The sequence below is a fragment of the Agelaius phoeniceus genome, chromosome Z (assembly GCF_051311805.1).
Source record: "Agelaius phoeniceus isolate bAgePho1 chromosome Z, bAgePho1.hap1, whole genome shotgun sequence".
NCBI classification, from domain to species: Eukaryota; Metazoa; Chordata; class Aves; order Passeriformes; family Icteridae; genus Agelaius; species Agelaius phoeniceus.
This window is the reverse complement of record NC_135303.1, coordinates 89,541,317-89,569,211: the sequence shown is the minus strand read 5'-3', so window position 1 is coordinate 89,569,211 and position 27,895 is coordinate 89,541,317. Positions and strand designations below refer to the sequence as shown.

General features: G+C 36.2%; 1 protein-coding gene across 3 annotated transcripts in view; it reads right to left on the bottom strand.

Annotated features, from left to right (window-relative positions):
• Positions 1-27,895, bottom strand: part of PIK3C3 (phosphatidylinositol 3-kinase catalytic subunit type 3) — a 70,069-nt gene that overhangs the window by 35,713 nt on the left and 6,461 nt on the right. For all 3 annotated transcript variants that reach the window (XR_013179745.1, XR_013179744.1, XM_054652246.2), the window contains exons 5-20: positions 24,935-25,021; positions 22,854-22,949; positions 16,939-17,010; positions 15,744-15,848; positions 15,190-15,282; positions 14,829-15,014; positions 13,392-13,546; positions 12,059-12,146; positions 10,802-10,869; positions 7,611-7,716; positions 6,598-6,714; positions 4,936-5,067; positions 3,945-4,073; positions 3,550-3,619; positions 2,886-2,950; positions 615-699 (exon numbers count right to left, since the gene is read on the bottom strand). Coding sequence is in view for 1 of the 3 variants with exons in the window: in XM_054652246.2 (XP_054508221.2) it covers positions 615-699; positions 2,886-2,950; positions 3,550-3,619; positions 3,945-4,073; positions 4,936-5,067; positions 6,598-6,714; positions 7,611-7,716; positions 10,802-10,869; positions 12,059-12,146; positions 13,392-13,546; positions 14,829-15,014; positions 15,190-15,282; positions 15,744-15,848; positions 16,939-17,010; positions 22,854-22,949; positions 24,935-25,021 (1,654 nt within the window). In the remaining 2 variants the exon portion in view is untranslated. The remainder of the gene's footprint in view (positions 1-614; positions 700-2,885; positions 2,951-3,549; positions 3,620-3,944; positions 4,074-4,935; positions 5,068-6,597; positions 6,715-7,610; positions 7,717-10,801; positions 10,870-12,058; positions 12,147-13,391; positions 13,547-14,828; positions 15,015-15,189; positions 15,283-15,743; positions 15,849-16,938; positions 17,011-22,853; positions 22,950-24,934; positions 25,022-27,895) is intronic.

Here is a 27,895-nt window from a genome sequence, read left to right as displayed (position 1 = left end):
TTTTAATTGTTGCTTTCACCCACTAACCAGGACAGTTTGAAGCAGTTCTAAAGACTGCACCACCAGAAAGAGAAGGGCAAAGGAGAAGATACCGTGGAGTCACATCTGAATGCCCCTTTTTTTTTTCTTTTGTTAGAATGGAGGTTTTTTTAATTTTATGGATAGCAAATATGGTATTTTAACACGGTCATCAGTTTACTAAACAAGAAATACACAACCATTTTTTCTTTTCATACAAATGTAACCACAGCCCCCAAAATGCCTAATGTTTTCAAAACCAATTAGAATTTTGATACAGATGATTTATCATTACATAAATGCTTTACGTGTCCCTGCACTATGAAGACCCCAACTCACAATACAGAGAGGGCAGAGATAAGATTGCTGCTGGAAAGCAAAGAGCATTTAACTCATACTCTCCTTCAAGACCCGCTAACAGTGGTCTTGTGTGTGACATGTCAGGTTTAAAATTATTCTTTTCACTGCATTTCTGACAGCAAGTACATGCACAGTGCCCTGTTTGCTGCCACCTAAACTGAAATAACTTAATACCTCATCCACCATACCCTTCAGACTTCACCTAAGAAGTTACCAGCTGTTAGACTGTAACTCACCACAGCTCTTAACATATGTGTCCATCACCTCTGCGCTGATTCCATAAGGGCCAGTCTCACTAGGGGCATGTTTTCTGAAGAAGTTCTGGAGAGAATGCCATGAAGATATTTAGTTATTCCACATAATATGAAACTGGGTCTTCAGGGAAAAAAAAAATTAAATCAAGACCACACATGGCCATTATTACAACTTGTTAAACTAACAACCACCCCTAAAACACCTCCTAAGATCTAGTTTAATATCACTTTATTTATATCCTGTCTCAATCATCATATTCTTATACTCAGCACAGAAACTGAAAAGCAGTTTCCTTTATTAAATGTTTCAGAAGATTAACAATGCACTCAAAAGTTACTAATCAGTAACAATGAGTGACAATACTTCCAAGGCAAACTGTTTAGGTCATATCAACAAAAACTAAAACAGGATTAACAGTTCTGCTCTAGAACTACACCTGGGGAGCATGCTCTTACACAGTTTAGCATCCTTATGTCTCCCTATTTCTCAATAAAACCAACTGCTGCTATTGTGCTAAAAAAGAAAATAAGCCTAAGTCATGAAATGGAAAATCTGAATTTCCTGTGAAATCTGGACAGGGCCAAACAATCCTTTTACCCTTCTTGAGTAAGAGAAAACTCAGTTATATCCAAGCCTAAGCAAAGTTTCTTCCAGTAAGCACAATCTAAGGAAACACTGTAAGAAGAGTGTAGTAATCCCCTGGACAGCACAGTAAGTTACTAAAATCATAATGAAAAACTAAGACACTTACGTAAATGAACTTCTAAAACATGAACTGAAATTTTAAGGTAAGTAACACCTAAACAACAAAACACCTTTTCTCTCCTGGAGATCTGCATTTCTCCAGGCAGCACTGGTTTGCTGGCTTTAAATCTTTTCAATAGTTAATTTAGTAGTTATACAGAGTGCTCATCTTTACTAGAACTGCTGTGAAATCCAAAATGAGTATGTCCAAAAACAGTAAACTAAACTTCCAGAACACCTGAAAGTGTTCAATTGCTTTTCATTTCCTTGGTCTATGATGCCCAGCTATTTTATCATGTTTCAGCACAGGAAATCTCACTCTTTTGGTGCACTGTCTATTTAGACTAAAAATTCTTCACAGGAATAATTGCTCCTTATGTCTGCATAGCAACTGACACAATAGGACACCTATTTCCAGGCACATGATGTTGTAAGGCATTTCTAAATGCATTATTTTATAAAAACATGTAATGGAATGAATCATGAATAGTACACCTCTAAGATTACAAAGGATTGTCAAGAAAGCACTTTATAGTCTGTAAAATTATTGACTATGAAGATGAAATGGAATATATGGAATGGAAAGCTAAAAATACTCCAACTTACGTAACTTGATGCTGGTCACTGATTAGTGATAAGTATTTTTGTATGTGATAAGTATTTGGTAAGTTTATTTGTTAAGTAAATGATAATGAAAAATGATAAATAAATTCAGATCTTCATATTTTTAACATAGGTAGTTTATAGGAGCTGAGAGCTAGTTTGCTTTGGCTCACAGTTACTGAACTACAAAAAACTGCAAGCTTCAGTATTGTCTACACAAAAGGAAAAAAGCACCATGAAAAATCAAATCCAAATAAATATGCTCTATTTTCATTAAAAAATCTATCAGCTGCTCACCTCATATAGCAATTTGGTATGTTTTTATCCAGCTATATTTATCACAAACAGCTGAGCTCTGCTATCTAGCTTGTGTGCTGGGATTGAAACCAGTATGAGTTTTGTGTGCCATTATTCAATGGTGTGTCTCCACTCAAATCCATGAGAATTAAGAAAATCTGCTAACAAAACCAAGTTACAGTACCTATACATCCACTATTGAGGGGAAATAGGCTTCAGAAATTGTACAAATGAATTATTTAGTTGTTTCATTGAAAAAAAGAAAAGAACTAATCAAAGCTTATTTTGACAAGGTCAAATGAATGAAAGACAAACATGCAGCAAGAAGTGTCAACTATCTGCCATTTGTCATTACAGCAAAGCTGGGATTTCAATATCGTAACTAAACTCCACTGGAATTTATTTAAATAGTGTTACTTTTAGAACACGGGATACTCAAGTGGTCATTTATGTATACCTTTTCAAACAAACCCCAAATGTTTCCAGCAGTAATTTGTCTTCCAACAGATCAAAAAATCAGCTGAAAAACTAAGAATTTTGCATAAGATCTACACCTTCAGCTTACACTGTTTGATCAGAAGGCAATCTACAACTCCCCCATCACGTACCTGTATAGTTTCCTCAGTAGCAAGAACTTCTGCAACTGGTACTGATGGAATAAACTGCATGAAGCCTATGACAGAAAACAGCCAAAAGAGAAAATCTCCAATGCACAGAACTTTCAAACTACTCTCTAATACATGTTTATGAATGGACAGAACTAATACACAGTCATTCAACTGGTTCTAATAGGAAAAAAAACACTTTTTTGATCCTATTTTCCAATCTCCTGCCTTCAATACTTTTAAAACAACTTGTCATTAACACCAAATTAACTTGCAAAAGGTGTGTTTTCACAAGTTTTTGAGATGAGAGGAAGTATGTTAATGACTTTCTAAATATTTATCCAGAATGTATCTAAAAGCAGCCAAGTTTGATTTTTTGTTTTTCTCCTCAATTTCATGAAAAGATCTAAAATAGAAGTGTTAGGTTATTTATTCATGATCACACTGAAAGTCAGCAGCAAAGATTGGTAACTGCTGATTGTCATTTACTCCTAAACCCAGACCAGGCTCCTTTTCTGAAGATATTTGAGTCACCTGTGGAACACTGTGGTGACTCAGATTGTTTACTTCCATGGCTTAAACTCTAACAAGACTTTCTTACACACTAAGAACACAGGGAGGAGATTCTTCTCCATACTGTATTTTTAGGAAATAAGTGTATTCATACCATGTTTTGTACTAGTTGCCAACACTTTATAGGGTGTCAACTTCAAATCCAGATTCTCTTTTCTTAACAGCTGGAAAAAAAACAATATACAAAAGCAAAGATGAATGCACAGAAAGTCAGATTCTATTACTAAAAGGATGTGTACTGGACATTGATCTCCACTGAAACTGATAATGAGTGAGAGCCTGTTTGGCAATTCTGTAATTTTTTTTCTTAATCTACACAGGGTAATTGCACATCTTTTTCTTACAGAAAAGAAAAAAAGGCCACATAGGGATCTGAGAACTCTGGAATTATCAGCAATATAAGCTGCATTAACAGTGTTAAACGGTCTTGCTTTTGACAAGGAAAATCAAGAAAACACAAAGACAAGGATATAGATTGATAATTTTCACCTTATCCATGAGTGAAATAATCTGAAGAATAAGTTGATCTTGACGTAAATCATCGCCATGCTTAAAAATTACAGGATATTTGCCTCCATCTTCTGTCTTGAAGAATAACTGAGCAGGCATTAAGGCACTCTGCAAAAGGAAATACACTACTAAGCTGATTCATAACAGTGCTCATATTAACACATTGCTGCAATGGAGCTCAGAAATAAAATCTTTGCATTGTATTTGCATTGCCTCAATAGTTTAGAGTGTACCACTTCCAATTACCAGAAGTGTAACTGCATTTTAATAAGAAAAATACCTTAATGCTTTCCTTCCTTTTTAACCAAGGATACATTCTCCCTCCCTGCACCCCACAGCAGCAGAAGAGGAAAGGACACAAGTATTCAATCTTTTTCCGTGTGCATGTAATTCCAGTCAACAAGGAAGCACTATGCAAAAGGTCACATCAAAACAAATTTAAAGTGATCAGATCAAAAAGCGACACAATTATAGGATAAGCAAGAAAGAACTCCTAGGGGCAAGTCATCTTAAACAATTAATTGCTTCCTTAATCTATTTAACAAAAGCAAAAGTGCCTTTTTACATTATTGTTTGAGAAAGCCCATTTAATTGTTTGCAATTTTTCCATGTAAAATGGGTCAAAGGGGATCAATTATCTACATGAATGTTAAAATCTATTGCAACTGACCAAGTCACTTCCCTCCACAGCAAACCAAAAATAATCGAGGCACAGAGTTTAATCTTGAGCAGTAAGGTTACATTTTTAAATTAATACCAAAAAATTATTAAGTTTTAAGCTGCTTTAAAATTTACAAATTTAAATTGAAAAACAAAAGAAAATAAGGAGTTGTTTAACCACTTGAAGAGCATGCTACAACTGCACTTTGCCTTGACTATATCTGTCTCTTTAAATCTTTTAACTGATGTTTCTAAGCTTATGATTCACAAGACTTGTTAGTATTTCAGATATTCAGAAACTCTCACTTACCTTGAAGAGTGTGGCTTTTTCAGGGATTATTCCTTTAATTTTCACCTGAGGTTCCAGAGGAAGTGGAATAAGTTCCATATCTGCTAAATTCATCTTTTCATTATCAGCTAACAATGCCTGAAGCCGCTCATTCTAAAAGAATGAATATTTGTTTAAGAAAAAAACCCACAACATAAAACACATATTAGGTACATATAAAGTCCATAAACAAAGGATGCATTACTAACAAATATTCAATTTATTCAATTTTTTACCTGTACAAAGAATCAAGGTTTCATTCATATAATCTAGGAAAATAAAAACTTTCTATTTGCAGTAATTTGAATAACAAAGGAGATATTCCATCTACTGTTAGTACAGTCAAGCAAGTTTCTAAGTTCCAGATATAATAGTCTTAAATAAACTTATTTTTAAACTGCCCGCATACAGCACAGGATTTTGTTTTTCATATCAAAATTTAATGTTAGTTATGTTTCAGAAATTGATTAAAATCCAGCTCAGAAACTTTATATTCCTCAATTCCACCAAGGAATTTCCTACCACCAAGTAGGAAACAAGTGGCCAATAGTTTGCACTGATCTCATTTCCAGACTTGCTTGACATTCCTACATCTGTAGTTATCAGAAACACAAAACTCATCAATTTTTGAGTACTTTACACTTGGTGTCCTACATAGTAAAAGTCAAATACAATAAAGTCTCTAGCCTTTTCCCTTGCTAAATATAACAGACACAAACAGACATCAAGGAGGCCCACAGCTGTTAGGAATAGTTCTAGTTCTTAATTGCTGCTAGCTGAATTGAAATCTAAAAGTAAAAGCCACGTATTTCTTAGTTTTACAGAGATCTCTTAAAAGAATATACAACTGAACACTACTAATGCACAAGCAGGAAAGAGAATCTTAGAAATTGAAAAATTCTCCTCTTCTTTTAGCCTTTGTTATCGATACACAGAACAAGCTGTCTCACTTTTTGTTAATAAGTGCTTTATTTTTCTGCATAAATAGACCCCATACATTTAAAGAAACCATCACACTGAAAAACTCATGTTTAAAAATACTGATGTGTGTCAAAGGAAAAGGTTATACACAAACAGAAATCCCTCTGCCATTTCAACTTTTTCCCAGACTCACCTGTCAGGTGCACTTAAAACACTTTAGCTAAGAAGGACAAAGCTTCTTGAAACATATAATAGAAAGCCTTTTCCTCAAGACCCAACAGAAAGCAGAGTTCTGATAAACACATACCTTATAGGAGAACAGTTTTGTTGCTCTTGGAACAAATGAAACCTTGCTAGTAACTGATTTTCACTACTCGTCCTGGCATATCACTCACATGACAATAACCTGATACTCTCCCACATCCCCACAAAATGTTCAGTTATATCATCAACTATTTAACTATTCTCATATACTCCTTTGGCCAAAACACCCTGTGAGTGCTTATAAGGGCCTCTTCTGTTTTCTATCTACAAACTTGGAACACACTTTGGAAATTTGAACTATCAGAACCTTTCTGAAGTTTGTTCACAGTTAATGAAAATTATTACAGAAGGATGGACATCTGTTACAGATCTCAGTGCTAAGGAACTTTAATGAAAGGCTAACATTCCTACCCATTGTCAAATTTAGGCCACAGACAGGCTTTCCAATCCTTTAGTTACCTTTTTCTTACGATTCCCACTTTCACGCTGTACTGCCTTCATTACATGAACCAGCCGATCTACAAATGTCTGCTGGGCTGCCAAAAGCGAGCGCATAACTCTGACAGACTTATCACCCTAAGAGAATGAAAAGTAACAGAATTAATTCCTCATTCTGTAATTATTTTATCTAGAAATCATTCCTTTGTTCTTAGACCTTTGGGCTTTTAAGAGGTTAAGTGAATAATGATCCATTTCCCGTCAATTCAAAAGGTATTTTCTGTAAAACACAATCACAGTCACTGTAGCTGGCAATCAATTATCTGACCTAGCAGCGCACTTCAATTTGCTTCAACAATTTCAGTGGTGAACAGCCATGCATGACAAACCAATTCACACAGCCAAAGTAAGTTACTATGGATAACTGCAAAATATTCTTATGAAGCACAAGAGTCAGATTCAAGTAACCCCCCTAAAATTGTAAATAATGTAAAGGTGAGATACATGGAAATACGTAAAGACTGCAGGTCTGCTATACAGTAAAACTTCCAATTGACAGAATTTTTTTCGGCTGTTTTAGGTTTTTTTTCCCTGCTGCTCCAGCACCCTCTGCTGCTGACACACAGAACAGCAAGTCCTGTTTCTGAGTTCCAGATCAGCCTCTCCACTTGCACCTCAAGGATGAGAGTTTACAATAAATAACTAAATAAACAGTAAATAAATAACATTGATTACACAAGGATTTTAAAATGTTTTAGACCCAGTGTAAGGCAGAGTATTTTAGAACCAGTATGTTACTAACAGGAGCAAGCAACAAAAGAGAAGAAAGAGTTCTCAATATTTGCTCTATAAATTTTTGGCAGTTTCTTCAGCTTACAAATTCAAAATTCGAGCAGGAGTGGAAGCTTTTATAAAATTTCAATGCATGTGACACTCATACACAAAAAAACCCAACACATCCTCTTAGGCGCCTGAACCTTTTTAAGGAAGAACTATCCCAAATCATTACAGGCTTCCTGACACAGAGGCATTACCTTCAGCAAAGCCTGACTGAATCTCCTCATCACGTTTAAGTACATTTCATGAGTCTTTGGGTCCCTCTGCTGAGTATCTTGGTCTTCACACTCCACTATTACATACCTGCAGCATAAAAAAAAATGGAGTTATACCTTCCTCTTGGAGCTACACAATTTGAGTGAAACACAGTAGCCCTGTATTACAGACCTGGAACTAAAAATGAAGATGATCTTTGAGATCTTTAGCTGAACCAACAGCTGAACTCTTAAAATTGCATAGTCCCCAGTTCCATTTGGATCTGGAGAGTCTATCAAAATGTCTGTGGTTTTTCACTTACAGTGAAGTGTCATGACTCAAAGAGGACACACCTGAAGTCCAAATCATATGAACACTCCAGCCAAGAAGTACAACCGAGCATGTTTTCCACTATAATACGACCTGCTACATAATTTAGTGGCTGCAGACTTGTTATTCAAGAGCACCTACAATACAAGGAGAATCTCACGCTACCTGGTCCCTGTTTTACCATTAGAAATGGTACAAGGAAAAGTATTGGTCCTAAAGCAGCTCTGCAGAGTCTACATGCCAGAGTTTCCATTTCTAAATTATTAATTGGATACAAAACTTAATAGTACAATCTGGAACACCTACACTGAAAATTTATTTTCATGTTAAGCAGTCATTTGGAATGCTTTTGTCTAAAGTTCTACTTGCAGCACTGACATGTAAAAAGTAGCTATTAACTGAAAGCTATGTACGTATCTTCTTTCTGTTGGTCAATGTATCTCCTAGTACTACCCAGCAAAAACATTCAATAAAAATATAACAAAGTAAAAGCATGATAAATACTATTAAAAAAAGAAAGAAATTAGCGTCTCAGTAAATTTTAGCATCTTAGTAAATTTTCAAATACTGCATTTGGATTCAAAAGTGACTAATTCAAGACAGTCTCTTGGACATTTCATGTCAGCAAGAATTACACCTTCCCTATGTACTTGTGCATAATCTCTTCATGACAGAATAACTGTGAGACAAGATTAGAGGTCTGTCATTTGCAGCTGATCAGATTTGAGTAGTCTTATTTATAAGTACACAACAAATTCCATCTACTAGAATAAGGCATATGTAACTTATTCCATGTGTACAACCCCGATAAAATCTGTAACTAAAGATTCTTCCTAGGGCCTTGCTAATGCATGTTATAGACTGTTCTCTCACAAATGTCTGTATAAAAGTAAGTCCAAAGTCTGCATGTAAACTGGAAGGAAAAGCACGAGTAATGAATTGAAATTTTCATCTTCATTTGTTAAAAAGCCCTGGACAGTTTCTCAAAGCTATTTTGAAGCAAGGAATAAGAGTAATGCTTCATACTTGGGTAGGTGTCTTGTACATCCAAAGAGGAGACAGAAAAAGCAGTAGCACTGACTTCTGAGGCCACTGTTTAAGGACAGGATAGCTTTACAGTGACAAGTGACTGAGCAGAAGGTTCCATTTTCAAGGGTTATTGTACTTTTTCCATTGATTATTTTAGTTGCATGCTGTGTCTGGATAGCTGAAACATACAAATGATCAGCAGCCATGAGGATTTATGGCTACGTCAGCTCATACAGTGGCTGCAACATTTGTATTTTGTCACTGAGAAATTGAGATGTCTGGAAAGAAAACAAAGAATAAATTGACTAGGGTTTTTGGTTTGGTGGACTTTTCTTATTCATTTTGTTGAATTTTTTTTTTTAAAGTCGTAAGTCAAAAAATTCCAGAGTTATGGACGTTTGAGCTTTCTGTAGACAGAGTGTCTGAGATGTTGCTGAAATGTAAGAGAACAGTTTCTATGAAGCTGATAGAAGTAAGTTAAACTACCAACATCTTAATGAAGAATATTTGATTAGGTGAAGCACTTGGTTTCTACTCCCACCAGTTCAGACTGCAATTATTTTAATAATTTATATTTAATAGTAATTTTTAATGAAGCTGAACATTGTCTTTGGCCACTGCAACAGAAGTAACTATTGCTCGCAAATGTACATAAGTCATTCAGTTAAGTATCTTAAAATTCAACCTACTAAAAACAATTACACAATGAAACTTAGGAAGTTATAAATGGAATCTCTCAGCATAGTTTATAGGTTTCTTGCAAGAATTTTATAAAAACTGTTGATTACATTTACATCATATATCACACAGCTCCCAGTTCACAACTTATCTGTGGCTAATGCTCTTAGCACACTAAAATATGATCATATGCATTATGATTTTAGTTATTTGATTTATTTTATTTTTAGTTATTTGATGCAGGTACAAAGGTTACAAATGAGAATCATATGACTTAGGTTTAGACACATAAAAGGCACCTAAGGTCTTCCTTTTAAAATACATGAATATATGCAAGTAAATAGCTGTGAGTGTTGTGCACATGCAGATGTTTGTACACTAATACACATATAGACTCATACCTTCACACAGTACAGCTCTATTCATTTCAGCTTGTTTCAAGTGAGAAAATTCCTACATGCAAATACTTGTTCAGAAGGCTGGCAGATTACTATTTTAGACGTCTAATTTTACTCTTAATACACTGAGCTGAGACAAGATCCTGAACTAAGCAATCCTTCCTCTCTGGAGTATAGATGAACTAATATTTACAACTAAATTTCCCCCTTAACATCGCACATATCTGCAATGACATTTTGTTTGTGCTCATAACCATAAATGGAATAAAACTAAAATTAGGTTACAACAAAAAAAAAAATCTGCTTTATGAAACTTCCTAACATACACCTTTGATTACTATCTAAGTGCGTAACTTCAGTATTCTAGCCAACACTGTCAAACACTGTAAGCACAAAAATTACAACCACACAAACAGCAAAGCAGAGTGAAGGTGAACTTAATCTCCTCCCCAACACCATAAATAACTTGAATCACAACTTTTAACAGTTAGGCTGCTTTTTGTGACATTTTACATAATGTTCTAGACATCACTTTCTTTAGTCTAACAGTAATGCATATTTCTACATTTCATTAGCCTCCATTTATAGATTACTATGTTTAAATGCATATTGTTTTAAATCTACTACTTTACCCTGAGAAAAACTGAGATTCTGAAGCTCTCAAGACAGGTCATCTTTTGATGAGCATCCTTCTGGGCATTATAGCTGTGATTTCAATTACATCTTGATACAGTATAAATAAACATTTTCTAACATACCAGTACAAGTAGTTTGCCAATGTGGAATTTTTGCATGCCCGTGATATCAAGAAAGTGCAAAGGTCTTGCTGGAAGGGATTTAAGAAGAGCAAAAAAAAAATTAAGTTACAAAGAAATCTAAGCATCTGAGAGAGAAAGACAACATTAAGGAAAAACATCAAGTAAATGTAAGGGTTGTGAGAGATATATTTCCTTCTAAAATCTGAATCCAATCCTACCTAATATTTAAATCACAGTAATTTACATATTCCTTTAAATCCAATAGCACTACTAGAAGCAGAAGGTCTGCTACTCCCGTTACCAGTATATAAAAAGCACATCATGTTCTCCAAAAAGAAACCTTTAATGTAATTTATACTTATAATATGTTACTCTTTCCTTCTATGCAATTGCATCTTGCTGTAAATGCCATAACAATCAACTCACAAAGAGATTTCCCACTCGGTTTTGTATCCAGAGCATCTAACAATCTTGAAGATGTTCTACGTGTCAAGAAAACAAATTTATATAGGATACACAACATTTAGCTGCTTCCTTCAGGTTTAGTAGTCCAGGTAGCAAGAAATCTGTGTATCTTCACTGATATGCTCAATTTGAGGTTTATTTTCTATGCAGTATTAAGACTCAAACAGGACAATTTGCAACAGGGAATGGATCATTAGTTCAAAGACCAATTAATCCGCATATCAGATTAAAATCAGATTCTTTCAAAGTGTCTTTACCTTCTATCTTTCCCTTCTTCCAGTCCCTTTCCTATTACTTGTCTACTTCTGGCATAAACTGAATATAGTCCTTGGCAGGAGTAAATCAAGACAGTGTCTCACTTAGGTTCAAAAAAGATGACATGTCAAAGAATACGAAAGAACAGACTGCAGAGTCTGAAATATCTGGATAATTTTTTCTATTAAAAGACTGTTTTAGAACACCCTAACACATGCAGTTTTCAGTGTCTAATCAGTATGTGATAGCGTTTGCTATCACATAAAAATTTTCTCCTTTACAGAAGAATACTTAAATTTCAATTTCCAGTCCCCCAGCTTTGCATACTGTGATCATGGACATAAAGAGACACCCTGTAAAAAAATTCAGTTAAGCCACTGCTATTTTCTTAGCATTTACTTTAAATCTATATTCTTTGGGCACTTTAAATATTCAGTGAGATTTACCCAAAGGATTCAAATATTCACACACAAAAGAAGAAACAGTACCAGGTCACTAGAAAAGTACAATAAATAGAAAGTAAATCATGTGACTTACATCAAGGTTTTCATTTTCTGCAAGCTCTTTTGTCTTAGAAGTAAGAGGTGGAGAGGAAACAGGTGGAATAGGACTCATAATCTGGGAACTACACAAAGGAAAGTACGTAACTGGTATGATTCAAGGCTGTTGCTTAGGGGCCAGGGAGCATGCATGGAAATCACAATAAATTTCACTTCCACAGCATAATAAATTCAGAAAACTGGAGAAGCTCCTTTGCTACCTTTCTTTGAAGGTAGCATCCCAACTCTGTTTTAGAACAAACTGCATGAACAGCAAATTTGACAGCTGCAGTTCCTGAAAACAGCAAAAATCTGTGCATGGAGAATTATTACAGTTTATGCCTGTGAAGGACATTCACTTAAACAAACTTTGCATTTTATTACATCTTCCATTCAAAATAAGCAGACATAGATAGGAATTCAACAAGTCTGCATTTTCAGGAGCTTTCTCAAATGCTCTAAGATGAAACTGCTGATACACAACACCTGCAAGCACTAGTCTTTGGAATGAAACCACACAGAGCAGACAAATGCTTATTTGCAAGGCAAAGTCTTCAGATGGTAAATTTACCTGAAAAGAAGTAATTAAATAGCTGTTCTAAGATCTAAGTATCATCTGAGCCTCAAAATACACCACCCTTCCCACAACACCCACTTTTACAGCGTTGCAGAATGATCAATGAAAAGCTGTAGAACTGTAACACAAAAAATACACCCTTGTGTTACAAGTCATTAGAAGCTTAAGACTGAAAATCCTAAAAATCTGTACCAAATATTCACAGAAGGCTTTGGTTACCAAGTTCATTTGCACTTTGCTTAATACTTTATTAGCTACCTCAGTCTTTCTTTTGGATTCCTGCAAGTATAAGAAGTATGCTTCCACAAGTCTTCCCCTACACTGTCTTTTGCAGAAGCAGAATGAAATTTCTTTTCACTTCAAACTGACTGGATTTTTAGATCCACATTCTGTGATGAAAGCGGGGAGTGGAACCTCATATAACTTCAGTGAAGACACCTTAACTTTTGCAAATACAGAAGGAAGTAAGAGCAGTGGTTTTCCTGCTCTACAGAAGTTTTCTTCCTTTTGTGTAGTAAGAGCAAAGGCCACAACTTTAACACCGTTTGCTCTGTAAACTATGTATAATCAGGAAACACATTTCATGAATGCTCTGGATTTGTTAGGTTTTATTTTCTTCTTGGTTTTTTTTTTTAATGTTCAGATTATAAAATAACATGATGAATATGTAAAGCTCCCCTAAAAAGAAGAAACAATTTGATGTCTTAGAATATTACATGTTTCTACTTTTCTGCTGGAAGTCTAAGCTTCTTACCTGTCTATTTCTGAAGCATTAGATCCAGATGTTGTCATAGTTTCTGACATGGAACCTTGACTGTCCCTCTTGCTAGGCTCCAGGCCATTCTTTATGTCATCAAAGTTTTCGTATTTCAATGCCTGGACTAACTGTAGCAGGTACATCAGCAAATCCTTAGGGAAGAAAAAAATCCAAGTGAAAGAAGGGTGTCAGTCAAAGAAAACTAGAACTCCTTCTGTTTACAAAATTGTAATTTACAGATAAACTTAGTCAGGATTTAGTGACCTCTAATAACACAGAAATGGAAGTCTCCCTAAACAAGCAATGTACCATAGCAACACTGGTGCTCGATGCAGTTTTACTCCCAAAAGATACTGCATTATCATTCTACTATTCTTTGTTACTCATAGACAATAAGTACTAATTTAGTGAATATTCAGGTGCAATTACTATGTTCAAATTCTCTTCAGTTAAACTGCCCTAATTGCTTCCAGCATCCACAGAATAAAGCTTTCAATTTATGTCTCAAAAGAAGAAAACTGAAAATTCAAGCATACATCGGACTATGGTATCAAGAATGGAAATTCTCTCTTCTCTTATGGACTATTCTTTTTATCCTTTGTGTAGCTGGGGATCTAAGAGAAAAAACACATATCTAATCTGTTTTATACTAAAGAACAGTTTTTTAACCACTTGCTGTCTAAAATCAGCTTGTTGCCTTTACTGTTCAACTTCTGTTTACTTACCTTCCAAAACTTTGTAGAAGGTACATTTTTAATGTCACAGCAGTATGACCTAGGCTATTGAAGTAGGCTTGAAAAAATATCATTTATTTATCCTCCCTATTTTAAACTCCATTGATTTCCAAAGAATCAAGAGTTATGGTAATACATTCAAACCTGGGTTTGCTTTTTTTTTTAATGGTCAAAATAAAATATATAAATCATTGATATTTAACATATTAGAGTCTATTTAGTGGGCTCTATTTATAATCACAGCTCATCACATTCTAATCAGTATACAATTAGAAAGGCCTCATTTCCACAGATAATCTTCTACTCATTTTCTTTAGCAAAAGAGTATGACGATATACTGAATTCACCAGATGGATCTGCTGAAAATCCTTCCATTTACTATTTAAGTTCAGAGCACTTCTGCAGGTTAAGACTCCAAATTTATCACTGGTTTTTGGTGAGAGCTGTTTTACCTTGTTTAACAAAACCAGCTACTATTGGCAGCTTATGCTAAGACAATATAAATGTGTGACACCTAATTATGTAAAGACTGCTCCCCAAAAACCTTACAATACATAGCAACACAGTGAATCATCTTTTGTTTTCCTTTACCAATATTCATGAAAATGTCGTGAAAAGTAGCAAACATTTCAAGGACTCAATGAGATCAAAAATCCTGGGACCAGCTGACTTTTCCATGTACCAACAGACCAGTGAATACCTCATCATCAGCCTGCTGAAGCCTGGCGACAGCATAGCGCCGCACCGTTGGGTTGGTGAAGTGAGATGACAGAAGCTCCAGAGAGTCTTCCACATCCATGGGCTTCCACTTGCCCAGCAGCTCCAGTGCTTGCTTTGCCTCTTGTGGTAGATCCCAGTTGACACACTTCAGGAACTTTGTCAAGGCCTAAACAGGAGCGTGGACAATTCATCAGCAGAAAGCTAGCCAAAGGAAATTATTTCAAAAACTAATGTCTCACACAAAGAACTAGATTCAGATTTTATTTACATAAGCACAGACCTGGAAAAGCTTACTGATAAGGGACAAGGTCCCTTCCAGCCCAAACCATTCAACAACTCACCTTCTCCTGATGAGTAAGGTAATATCTGAATTTCCACACCAAATCCTGTTCCTCATACGTTAGTTGCTTTGTTGGTGGATAACTCACTATGATCTATTTGATACACAGTCAGAAAGTGAGTTTAAAAACAGGCAAAATCAACAAGTTAACAAAGTATACTGTGAGAAAGCACAACACTGACAACACAAAAATAGCTAGGGGGAAAAAAAAAAGCTTTCCAACAACACAAAGCTATGGTATCGTGGTAATGTTTCTCAGTTACATGGTTGATTGAACTGACAGTGCAGGCAAACACAGTTGCTTTAAGTGTACCACTCACACCTACATGACATGCACAAAACACACATTCTTAACCCCCCTAAATGGTTAAAAAAAAAAAGAACAAGCACCTTGTGTTCCTTTCTGAGTTGGACTCTTCTATCTAAGCACTCTGAAACATTTAATTCATTATTTTCTATAAACTGAAATTAACTGTACTTTCCTTAAACTGTCACCATATATTATTACCAATCTACCTAATAAAATTGAACTTAGCCATCATATGACTGACTTACATTAAGCTGGTCTCGTGTAGTTGCATTAGGCTTCAGGTCATGATCAGAAGGTCCACTTCTTAAACTTCGAGCAAGTTTGTGATGTTTGCTTTCTACTAAGTTCTCCTAAACGCAGAGGGTAAGTCAACATTTATAAATACTAAATTTCAGAGAATATTTCTATTGAAGCAAAACCATCTAGAGAGGACTCACCAGTCTCTTGAAAAAATGCATGAAAATGAAAATTCAAATCTGAAAGTACAGCATCTTCTGGCTTTTTTTTTTGTTTATTTTACAAAAAAACTCCTTTAATAATACCTGGAGGATTGTTGGGAGTTTTGAGAGTCTGTTTCAGCTTCTGACTTAGCATTAACAAACCCTACCTTGCCTTTCGGTGAATTGCTGCAAAATGTAAGCGTTTCAGTCAACACATCCATGATTGACAGCACTCAAACGTGCTAAACACTTCATAAACATTTTCTTTAGGATGATGTTTGCAGCATAAAGCTTTGTATGCAAGAAAAAACATCTCAAAAACTTGTCCCACTGTTAATACCATGTTAGCAACAGTAGGAGCCACAATAGGAGCCACAGTGCCAACAAGTTTTCAGCAGCCAAGGCAGTTTCCAGCATTGTCAGACTTGCTATTGCAGTGTTAGATTACATGGTGCTCAAACAGTGTTGCCAGTACAAGCCCACTTACATTAAGGTTCCCAAAGCTGCCAATACCAGTCCCACTGAATTGGCATCCACAATAATGGAAATCTTTTCTAGAACTGTACTTAGGCACTGTCTACATGAAAGACAACATACAAGAGAGTGTAGGGAGAAAATATTTTAACAGAGGAAATGATCAAGAGTTATTGCACCAGTCCCTAAATTCTACATTCCTCTTCTTCAGCTCCCTCTTCCCACCCTCTAATCTCCTTTGCCAACAATCCCCCTTCTCTGCTTTCTTACACCTCAGAAGCAGGCACATTATGCATGGAAAGAAGGAGGTGAACATAAGCATTAAACCAATCCTTGCATTTTAATCTAGCAGCAGCAGAAATAGAAAAAAAATACAAAATTCAAACCCACTGATATTTCTCAACTGGTTAAATATATCTTGCCACTGGAATTTTAAAATATTTAAGAAGGCACACTTTCATCTACATTTATGAAAAGTTCAACAGTAACTCTGTAATACAGATGGCACCATATGTAGCATGCTTACCATAGACATCTGGGGATCTGGAATCTTAACAATTTCAGGACTTGTTAAAATTGGAGATGACTCATCACCATCCTGAATGACGAAAAGTTGAAGGCATATTAAACATTTCAAGTTTTAGGGAGAAAATGTATCATATTAATGCATTGTGAACTCTACCACAGTAGAAGAATGATTCAACTGCTGATAGTTTTAAGGGGAAAAATAAAATAATAAACAGATTATTTTTCTTCTCTGTCTTTTTCCCAGATGACAAACGACTTGGCAAGACAGATGAAGTTCACCAGAGGAGACACAGCTTGACAGCTCACTACTGTGATGCCACACAGGTGAGTGGAGAAATTTGCCACCATTGTCCTCTGGAAGCATGAAGAGAAACAAAACCAGGCTCTGTATTTACACCAAACCCACACAGTTTTCTAGAAAAAACCACCACATTGCAGAAAATATCTCCTTAAAGTTCAACACTTTAAAAGTTCAACAGAAAGATGTATGCAACCTTATCTCTCAGAGATTCCATGCTCTTAGAGTCTAATGTATGCTGTCTAAATAAGGAAGGGAGAAGCTACAAGATTCCTGTTTGAACCAGACACAAAGAAAAAAATTAAAAGCCTGCCACCGCATTACAAAAGTAGCAACTCTGTCTTCTAGACACACAGCAATGTGGTTTTGTACTTCATAATACAAGGGTTTCTGGAGGGTAACTAACATTAATAAATGCTATAAAAAGACATTTCATTTAAAATACACAATAAAACAGTCAAACTCAGAACAAAACAAACTCAGCATAACATGTGCTCTGCCATATTTCTACTGAGTCTGTTCTCGTTTATTTTGCTGTACATTTGAGATCAGAAAAAAATTTTCTGACATACCAACATTTCCCACAGTAACTAAGTTTTGAGGTAACCTGCTCAGGTTTCTTTCTGCTGCCATCCTCTTTTTTTCCCTACTTTTCCAATCATATATGCCCTTTGGGATAGCTTTACTTTTATACTTTTCAGAGGTAACTTTCAAAGGAGAGGTTGTTTCAAGGGGGAGTATCATCTGTCAGTAACAAGATATATGAGTTTAAAATTGCCATTAACCACCCAGGAGAAACATTTTTTTTCCTACGACATAAATTTTGTGTTGCTGGCTACAGTAAAATATCTCTTATTATTAAAATGCTTCCTTAGAAAGACATTTTTAATTGCATTTACTAGTGTCTTATGCCTTTCTGAATTAACACTTTTGACAAAAGTCAAAGCAAAAGCAGTAAGAATACACATATCCTTCCTAGTTAAGGGAAATAAACGCACAGTCTGCCTGCGGCTGATGATGGTCCCAGGTTGCTTTTCTCATTAGTCTTTGAAAAAAAAACAAAAACACACACACAAACACTGAAGAGGCAAAGATGACATTTGCTTACAGTATCTCTGCTCTAAAAGCATATTGCCTAAATAATGAACTTAGCTCTGACCTCGCTGCACAGAAATAGCAGCATCAAAGTATTTCCATAATAACAAAATATGCTGCATCACTAACAGTAGACTGAACTGGGCTGGAGTCGCAGTGACAGATCAGCATTCACATTGAACTAAGCCTCTGCCATCTCACCAGGCAGAATGCTCAGATCATGTCATAAAGTCAAATTATATAAAAAACAATGAAATTGTTGCAGGTTGGTGGAATCCTTCTCATAAACACATCTGATGACAGACTGACTTCTATATACCTATAAGATATTTCTTATCTTCCAATTCTAAACTCTAAGGCTGCAATCTTACTTTGCCTTTATAGAAACACAAGATTCCTATCTCCCAGTGACAACTCTCCACTCTGTTTAGAACCTTCACACAAAAACCCTGTATGAAAAACTTGACACTGGAGGGGACTCAGTAGCAACAAGCTACTATCCTGCTACTAACAAGCATTCAAACTCTTCAGAGTATCCAGGTCCCATGAGGATTCTCTAGGGATAAGCAGTAGGAACACCCATTGCTGTATTTTTTCCTCAGTGAAAAAATGATAAAATCACATACATTAACTGAAAAAGGAAAGGTTTCAGCCTGGTCAAGCGGAGCACGTACCCCACAGTTAGAAGTCTCTGGCAGACATTAAAAATTCAAAATTCCTCAGGATGAGAATGACAAAAGCACTATTGTCTAAATTTTGCTTACTTACAAAACAACAACAACAAAAAAGCCTTCCAGTGTGTCATGTCAAAATGTTTATAAATGAAGTTATGGAGTTTTTCCCCCCAAGACTAATGTTAAAAGAATGATTTGTACACTCATTGCTGGCAACCCCTTTTGGAATCTTTGAAAAGAATCATGATAATGACTGTTTATTTAAAACTCTTTGAATGTAGTCAGATCATGCTGTAGAGTGAAGCTGACAAGTTCTAGTTATTCAGTTCAACCACCAGAAAAACCATTCCCAGTGTTTCACTGCATGACAGAAGAAAGCTTTAAGCCCAACCAAAACTTGCCATGAAATCAAGTTTTTCCAAGCATTCATGGGACAAGTAACAGTGCCAGGAGCAAACATTTTGAAACAGACTGCTTAATGAATACTCAAGAAGGCAGAATGACAATAGCTGTCCTGTGGAGGATGTCAGCTGTTTAACTACCCTTCTGTAATTCTCCATTATACCTTGAGAGCAACACATGCAGTACCACAACCCTGACCATAGTTACTAAACCAAACCAGTGCCTAAATTAGCACTTGAATTTGGCCAAGTGCATACTTTTGAAGTGTCTTTCCTGATCATGCCCATATAGACAGCTTTAGTCCACGTCATGGAAATCTCAGAAATCCCTGACATCCTCTAACTGGGGATGTGATGAAAGACAGACCAGAGCACAAGAACACGGTGCAGACACTGGGACTTCAGCAGCCTCTTCCCTCAGTGAATCTGCTCCTCTTGGCTGCAACACTTCCCAGCACAGGCAGAACCTGAGGTGACCTGCTGCATTGCCAGCATGAAACAAAAGCAACATCAATACTAAACAGTACTAAGTTGCTTTAAACTGCTGTGTAACAGAGCTCTGCAGATATTTTACTACAGTAAGGTCAGTGTGGGTGACTTTATACAAATATTAGAGTTCATTTAAGACAGTCCACAACATTTGCAGAAATTTTCCAAACCAGCAACACTCCTCTGTACTTACTGAAAACCAGTTTCAGAGCACAAATAAATAAGGAGGTTCTATTTAACTTATTTTTTAACCAAAACACCATTTAGAGTAACACCAATGCGAACCAACCTCTCCCCAAAAAAAAAAAAAAAGCAGAGAAGCACTGGTGTAGACAGTACTTCTTCCTTTAAATCCATCAAAGGTCTCTGATAATCGAATTTATTTATCTTTTTTAATGAACTGGATGCAGCAGTGCAATCATTTACCCAAAGACATGTTTCACTTGAAACCTGCACAAAAATACATTAGTGGTAAATGCTGGTGTTATTTGTACTTGGTAAGTCACTCAGAATTTCTGCGTAAATGGAGAATCAAAAGTGATGCTGTCATTACTAGCAGGCCCTATCCCTCACGTCTTGATCACTGTATTTAAATGAAGTTAACACAGAACATGGAAGGAGACACTGCCACCTCACATCATTGTAATTGAATGTCGAGTCAAAGAACCCCAAATCCTATCAGTCGCTGTTTAACAGGCTAGTTCTTCCTAAACACTTGAAAACAAATATATCAACAAAACTGTGACAAGTAATCTCCACTTTGACTATCGGTCACAAGCAGGTGACAACAGAACCTGCTTTCATTATGCTCGGTGCACTGGACTGGCGATGGCCAATACACAGACTGCAGACTGTAATTGGAAGCATGACAAAACTGAGAAAACGGGCACTAATTTATGTACCATTTCCCACTGCTGTCAGAAAAGGGTCAAGAGGTTGTTGGAAAGCTACTTTGTAACAACAAATCCTTCAAACTGCAGTTAGTTACAGCTCTAACATGGTACTATTACACATTCAATTACTTTATTTCTGCAAGAGCAGCCAATTCATAGTTATTCTGCTCCATGCACTTTTAATATGCTTCAGAAACATCTGTTAAAAGAAAGATGCATGCTTGGAGTCTGAATCTTCTTTCCTGTATCGTGCACATCTATAAAACCACAATGATGGAAAAAAAAGAAGTCATGTGTGTAAATTGGGAATAATTCGTCTATAATGGCAGGTTGCTGGAGGTAACAGAGAGAAGTCATTTTTAGGAATGCCATGTTCATTTATAAAAAGAAAAGAGCTAAGAGGACACAGAGCCACATATGTTTGCACCTGTGAAAGGTATAGCATGTTCTTATGAAAGAGTTAGCTGTTAGTTAAAAGTTTCAATATTTTCATCATATTCTGTTATGATCATTTTCTGTTATGTTATATATTCTTGCTCTCCAGACAAGTATTTCCTTTATTTCCACAGAAGAAAATAACATTATTTTGTTCATGGGGAAATCTGACAGATTGTAGGTTTTGTTGTGATTTGTAACACAAGATAGTTTTGCAACAGCACAGTCCTCCATAATTGCTAGTTCTAGGATAAGCGTACAGATGTACTGCAAAACAGCTATTCTAAATGCAAAAAGATTTGAAACTTGTGGAGAGGTCTCACTGTCAACTCCAGTCCCCAAAAAAGAAATGCTAAGCAGCTAACCTAGACAGCTGCATAAGACCCACTTTCATCCATATTACCAAAATTCACCAAGAAACTAAATTAAAAGAAAAACAAAGGCACAAAAAGAAAAAAATCAACTGTCCTCCCCACAAAACCAACCAAAAAACTCCAACCAAACACTGCCCTCAAAAAACACTCTGAAAGCCAAAAAACTCCAAGTCTTGCAATACATCAAACAGTTGAAGCAGATTCTGACCTGTTTTCTCTTTAATTTTTTTAATCCTGCTTTTTTGCTATTTATTGCTGTATGTTTCACTGCCTTCTTCAAAAGTTTTAAGTTAGATCACAGCTCTTTCGGGCCATGCCAACCAGTAATAGCCATATACACAGAAATACTCGTAATCCATGTTGCATTATGTCAACATTTTGTGTAATGATTAAGCTTTTTAAAATTCTCAGAATAAATGCTGCTTAAACTTAGTGCCTCTGGTCTCAAGAGCGCTTCAGTTTCTTTTCCTACCTTCTATCTATTTCCAATAAAGCTGCATTATTCAGTAACTTTCTGACTTCTTAAGAATCTAAACACAATGAAATATCTAAGAAACAATTTTATTTGAAATCAGATTATAGATGCACTGCTTTTTCTATGTCCATAGGTCTTTCCACAGTACATAGAGTGGTAATACCTTCCAATACCACACTGGTGTCTATTAAGCTCACTGTCCATCCTCCATCCCATTAAATTTTAATAGAAAAATACTGAAGGTGTTGCTTTGCAGATAGATCTGTTTCATAAACAGCAAGGAAAGATGCGAGACATTCCAATCTAGAAGTCTTTTACTTAATTATTCCACAGCATTTTCAGTATGAAAGACTAAACTTCTGTATTTGTTCATTTTACAGAAAATGTTCACCAGCAGAGCTCCTGTGCAAAGTTTTAATAACTCATCTTCTATAAAGTTAACACTCAACACAGGTACATATCCTCCAGATCTAAGTCATAATTTTACATACAGCTACTTGGAAAGTACTGCTGGGTGACTGAAAGAACTATAAATCAGAAAGTTTTTAATCACTCACACTTGTTAAATTCTGTAATCTTGAACTCTATTACACAAATGACTGACATCTGCAATCATGTTGCATCTATACTATCTGATTTGTATGTACATAAACAGTTGCCACTGACAGCTGTCTGCTGCTCTACTGCAGCAGAATATTTCATGTCAGCAGAAAAACCCATTCATTTTAGGTGCATATGCTGCTTTTTAAAGACAACCATAAAGCCTGCAGGGCACATACCTTTTCGTAGTAAACTATTCCATATTCTTTATCATCGCACTTGACGCAACGGAATTCAATCATCAGGTACATAAAATTGGAGCTTCGTTTTTCCCTCTGAGGAAAGAGCCACCACAGATGTGTATCATTTTTTGCAGGGCATCAATCTTCAGCATTCTCAGTACAGCAATTACCCTACTTCCTTTGTGCTGTAACTGATTAATTAGGTTATCAGCTGTTGCAGCAATTATTTAGTTAATCATTTTATAGAACTACTTGAGACCGTATCACCTCTTTCCTGACATTCTTACCTCACATTCCTACTTTGTGACACATATTCACACTTAAAAAGATGAAAACCTGTTTTCATCAGCAGCTTCCAGCTGTGGGCTAAAGGTATAAAAAATGCAACGCAGAATAATCAGATGACCAGTGGGTAGTTGGTGTTTGTTTTTGTCTAAATCATTACCTATAATTATGCACATCAAAGTAAAAAACAGAAGATATAGAAAAAACAAATCATCTTTTTGAACCAACACCATAAAAGAGACTGAATAAACTCGGACTACAGGATTAGATTTGCAGCTTATTCATCTTCAGAGGAAGATTTGCTCATATATGCATTTTTTAAATGCTCTACCTAGAAAAAGTGCCTAGAACTTTAAAATCTGGGTGAGAAACAAGCAAGAAGTTTAACAATGAGTAATGTAAATTCAGTTCATTTAATGCATTCATAATGGCTTGACTTTCCACCATAGATAAAGTGGCTCTCTGTTTAAAGCACAGGTCTAAAAATTTTATTTCACTGTATTTTTACTGTCAGTGGAGAAGAAAAATCTAAAGGGAAAAATGAGATAAGAAAGATGATAGGCTAATTTCTAAAAACATCAAAATATTTATAGAGGCTTATAAAACCACAGATTTTAGTTGAAAAAAGAATCTGACTTCCAAACCTCCAGTTATCAGTAAGACAACAAAGATCTCAGGGCACAGGAAAAAACAGAGTTCTGTCATGCAAGATGAGTATAAGAAATTAGACAGTTTGAGCTGATTTTGATCAATGAGGGTTAAAACCTCATTTAGGAATTAAACTACCAGATTATTTTATTTTTAAAAAATATTTGGTCAAAACTACAAATGTCTTTTCTCCACACCCAAAGTTAAAAAAATAAAGTTGAACAACTCTGAAGCCAAGGAACAGGTAAAATGTCTAAAAAGCTCCCCATCACAACCTAAAACACTAGAGATAAGCTAATCATGCCTAACAGTGTTTGTTCCAAGCTGTTCCAAATTATTAATAAAGTCTATGTTCCATGATCAAGTTCACTTGAAGCTGAAAACAGCTAAGACAGCTGTGCACATGGTGGATGAAATGCTGGACATAAGCTGGCCACGTGCACTGGCTGCCCCAAAACCAGCTCTGAGCTGAGCTGCTCCTCAGCAGGGTGGGCAGCAGCTCAAGGGAGGGATCTCTGCCCCTCTGTGCTGTGACAGCCCACCTGCAGAGCTGCACCCACCTCTGGGACCTCAACGTGAAAAAGATGTGGCCCTGATGGAGGGAGTCCAGGAGGCCACTAAGATGCCCCAAGGGCTGGAGTACTTTTGCTTTTGAGACAGGCTGGGAGATCTGGGGTTTTCAGCCTGGAGAAGGAGAGGCTCCAGGGCCTAAAGGGGACCTGCAGAAGAGCTGGAGAGGGACTTCAGACAAGGGCATGGAGTGAGAGGACTTAACTGTGAGAGTGCTGAGGCCCTGGCACAGGTTGTCCAGAGAGACAGTAGAAACCTCATCCCCAAAAACATTCAAGGTCATCCTAAACAGGTCCCAGAGTATCCTGATCCAGTTGAAGATGTTCCTGCTCATTGCAGAGGGGTTGGACTAGATGGCCTTTAAAGATCACTTCCAAACCAATCTATTCTGTGCTTCTCATTATTGCTTAAGTAAAATCAACTTTAAGCTTCTGAAGAATTACTTTTTCCTTCACCATTTCCACTGGCAGTTGAAGGAAATAAAACCAAGCAGTTAAGTCTCCTAAAGAAGTGAAGGTTCATACTAGCATGATAAAACTCCCCAAAATTCCAAACCTGACCCTACAGTGACTTACCTCATTGATCATTTCTATTTCTCTAAAGGTGAGTCTGTCCAGCCAATCCACTTTCACCATGTGACCTTGCCGATGAGACTTGGTGAGCTGCATGACAAAAAACACAATGATAACATTTAAACTGCTCAGAGCAAGAAAAAGAACACCAAAGTTCTAACCAAGATACTAATATGAAATCAGACAAAAAAAATAAAGGAATTGAAAAAACTGTACTCACCTTGTATAGGAGACACATAGTGACATAGTACACACCTTGTCAACAGCCAAACCATGCCATAAAAATAAGTCTACAATCTAAAATACCAATCCCAGCAAAGACCATAACAATTATCCATGCACATCACCTTGGCATTTTTAACATAGCAAAAACAGGAACCTTTTTCTTAACTAAAGTCACAAAAGACATCCCATTTTTGTATTACTATGTTTCATATATTAAAGCTCACCAAGCCAAACAAAAATAAAGTATTTCATAAACTATCTATACTGAATATTTCTGCCTGTGTCAGCCTTTCCTAAGCAGGAAAGGCTGTTTCCAGACTGAGACGATAACTGGGTCAACTGAAGATCTTACAGCAAGTCACAGACAGCTTGCTTTCTCCTTTAGTCATCTGATTAGTAGCTCAAGCCTTATTCCTATGCTTACAAACTACTGTAGCAATAGCAAGAAAGTTGTTTTAAGGACTCATTAAGAACATACGATTTGTAGTTTCAGATACACTAACAGTATTTTTAATGAAATTTTTTACGATAATTTTTTATCCAGCAGAGGACCACACAAATATGAAGATCACTTTTTTGGCTGCTAAGAAATGACATATTCTTCAAAAAAAATCAGTAATTATTGCAGAATGCAAGAGATGCAGAAGGACTAGAGGACATGAAGTTCCTTCATCTCTCAAAGAAATTAGTATCTGTCTAGAAAATGTCTAGCAAAGAGACCCCTCAAAATTATTCTTATTAGAGGAAAGGTTACAACCATTATTTCATTCACTTTGTTCTGTGGTCAGCCTGCCCACCCATGAGCATCTGAATGTGAACAGGCCATACAGTGACACTGTCACTTCTTGCCCAGCTAAAGGACAGGCAATACAGAGACCTAGGACAGCAGGAATGAAGGTACTGGATGCAGGAGAACACAATAGCAGCCTGCTGCTTCCACACAGAACTGGAGATGGAATTAGTACAAAAAAAAACAACACAGAAGATTTAAGACTTGGGATACACTGGGAGATGTCCAGGTTGCACAATCTGTCAGATATGTGCACTAGACCTTCCATAGCTCAACACTAGAGGTACACTAAAAATAAAAGTCATTATGAAGATAGAGAATTGAAGAGTTTGCACCAATTTTACTGTCTCATTATTTGCTCTCAAATCCTCACTAAACTGATGTCTTAACAGTACAGGCACAAGTATGTTGGGCTAAAGTTTGTGTAATCAAAGTCTTGGAGAAAAAAACTTGGTCACAAATTCTTAGTTCATTTTCTCGTTCACTGCACTAGAGAATAAAACAAATGAAAGTTATTTTGTGTGTTTCAGAAGAAAATTATTAATAATTTAAACCTTTAAACCTCCCTTATAGAGGAAAAAAGTTGTAATACAGCAATTAATTAGGTCTGCATACAAGACCTGGAAGATCTGTAAGCATATAGATACACATGAAAAACTGTTGTCTTGAATTAATATTTACAGTTTAAAATAAGAGAGAAGCTAGCGTCCCCTTCAGGGAAAGAAGCATTCATCATTTGCTACTAAGTAAGATGCATCCCTTTAGATAGTATCTCAACATTACTATTACCTAATTTCATTTAGCCAGCAGAAGGTATGATGGAAATGAATGGATCAAAAAGAACTTAAGAATACTTTAAGTTTAAGTAGAATAAATTAACACACCACTCATGGGAGAAACCTCTTAATGTCACTCATGTTTGAGAATGCTAAAATACTCTTCCCATTAATATTCCTTAGTACACAAAAAATCTGCATTCACAATGCCTCCAGAATGCAAAGCCATGGTTTTTCCATCAGTAGCAGTTTTACTAGCAACATTCATGTGTTTTGTGAGAGCACAACCATATGGCACCTCAACATGAAAGGGGAGACTTGCCACAGTATCAATTATTTAAGGCAAGGTAAAACTCTTTGACCACCTACTCACTGGTTTTATACAAATTCCATGTAACAATAAGAAAAACGTCCAGACATAAACTCAGAAGCATGTAAAGAAAGGAGTTATCTTTCAGATGGAGAAAAGATTCTTCCCAAGCTCTTCTCCAAAGTTACCTCTTATCTGGAAGACTCTAGTTTGGGCTCTGGTACCAATACCAATCAATAGCACAACACTGGACAAGTCTGTTCAATAAACAGAAAAAAAACCCAAACCAAGAACAACAAAGCCCATGCAAACTTGCCATGTATGTACCTAAGTGCTAGTCCTTTTACCTATATTTAAATATACCTTCACCTAGAGTAGCATGAGAAGGCATTCAGAAACTGGTCAATAAGTCACAGAAGAACTGAAGCTGATTGTGTTTGAGCAATGGCTATTTCAGAGTGACACATCACAAGAATCTCCTCTGCTATGTAAACAGCTGTGCAAATGAAACCTCCCATAGACACACTTCCCAGAAACCCTAAATTCCCTAGCATCTGATGGTAAAATGGTTTTATAAAAAAGACCACAACAAAATATCAGTGAAAACTCTCCTCCTTCAGAAATTAGCATCTCCCAAAACATCTTTCAGAAGAAAAGAATGGGGGTAGTGATGTTATTAGCTTTCTGTTAGCCATTAACTACAACTCTCACATGGAGAGATAGGATGTGAAAGAATTTCCTCCTATTCCTCAGAGGCCTTGGGCCATCATCTTCCAAATGCCAAAATAGGCTAAAACAGAACGAGCTATTTTAAGACTGAAGTACTCTATTTGTGCTTTTTGAGCTAGAGAGAGTGAGTGGTA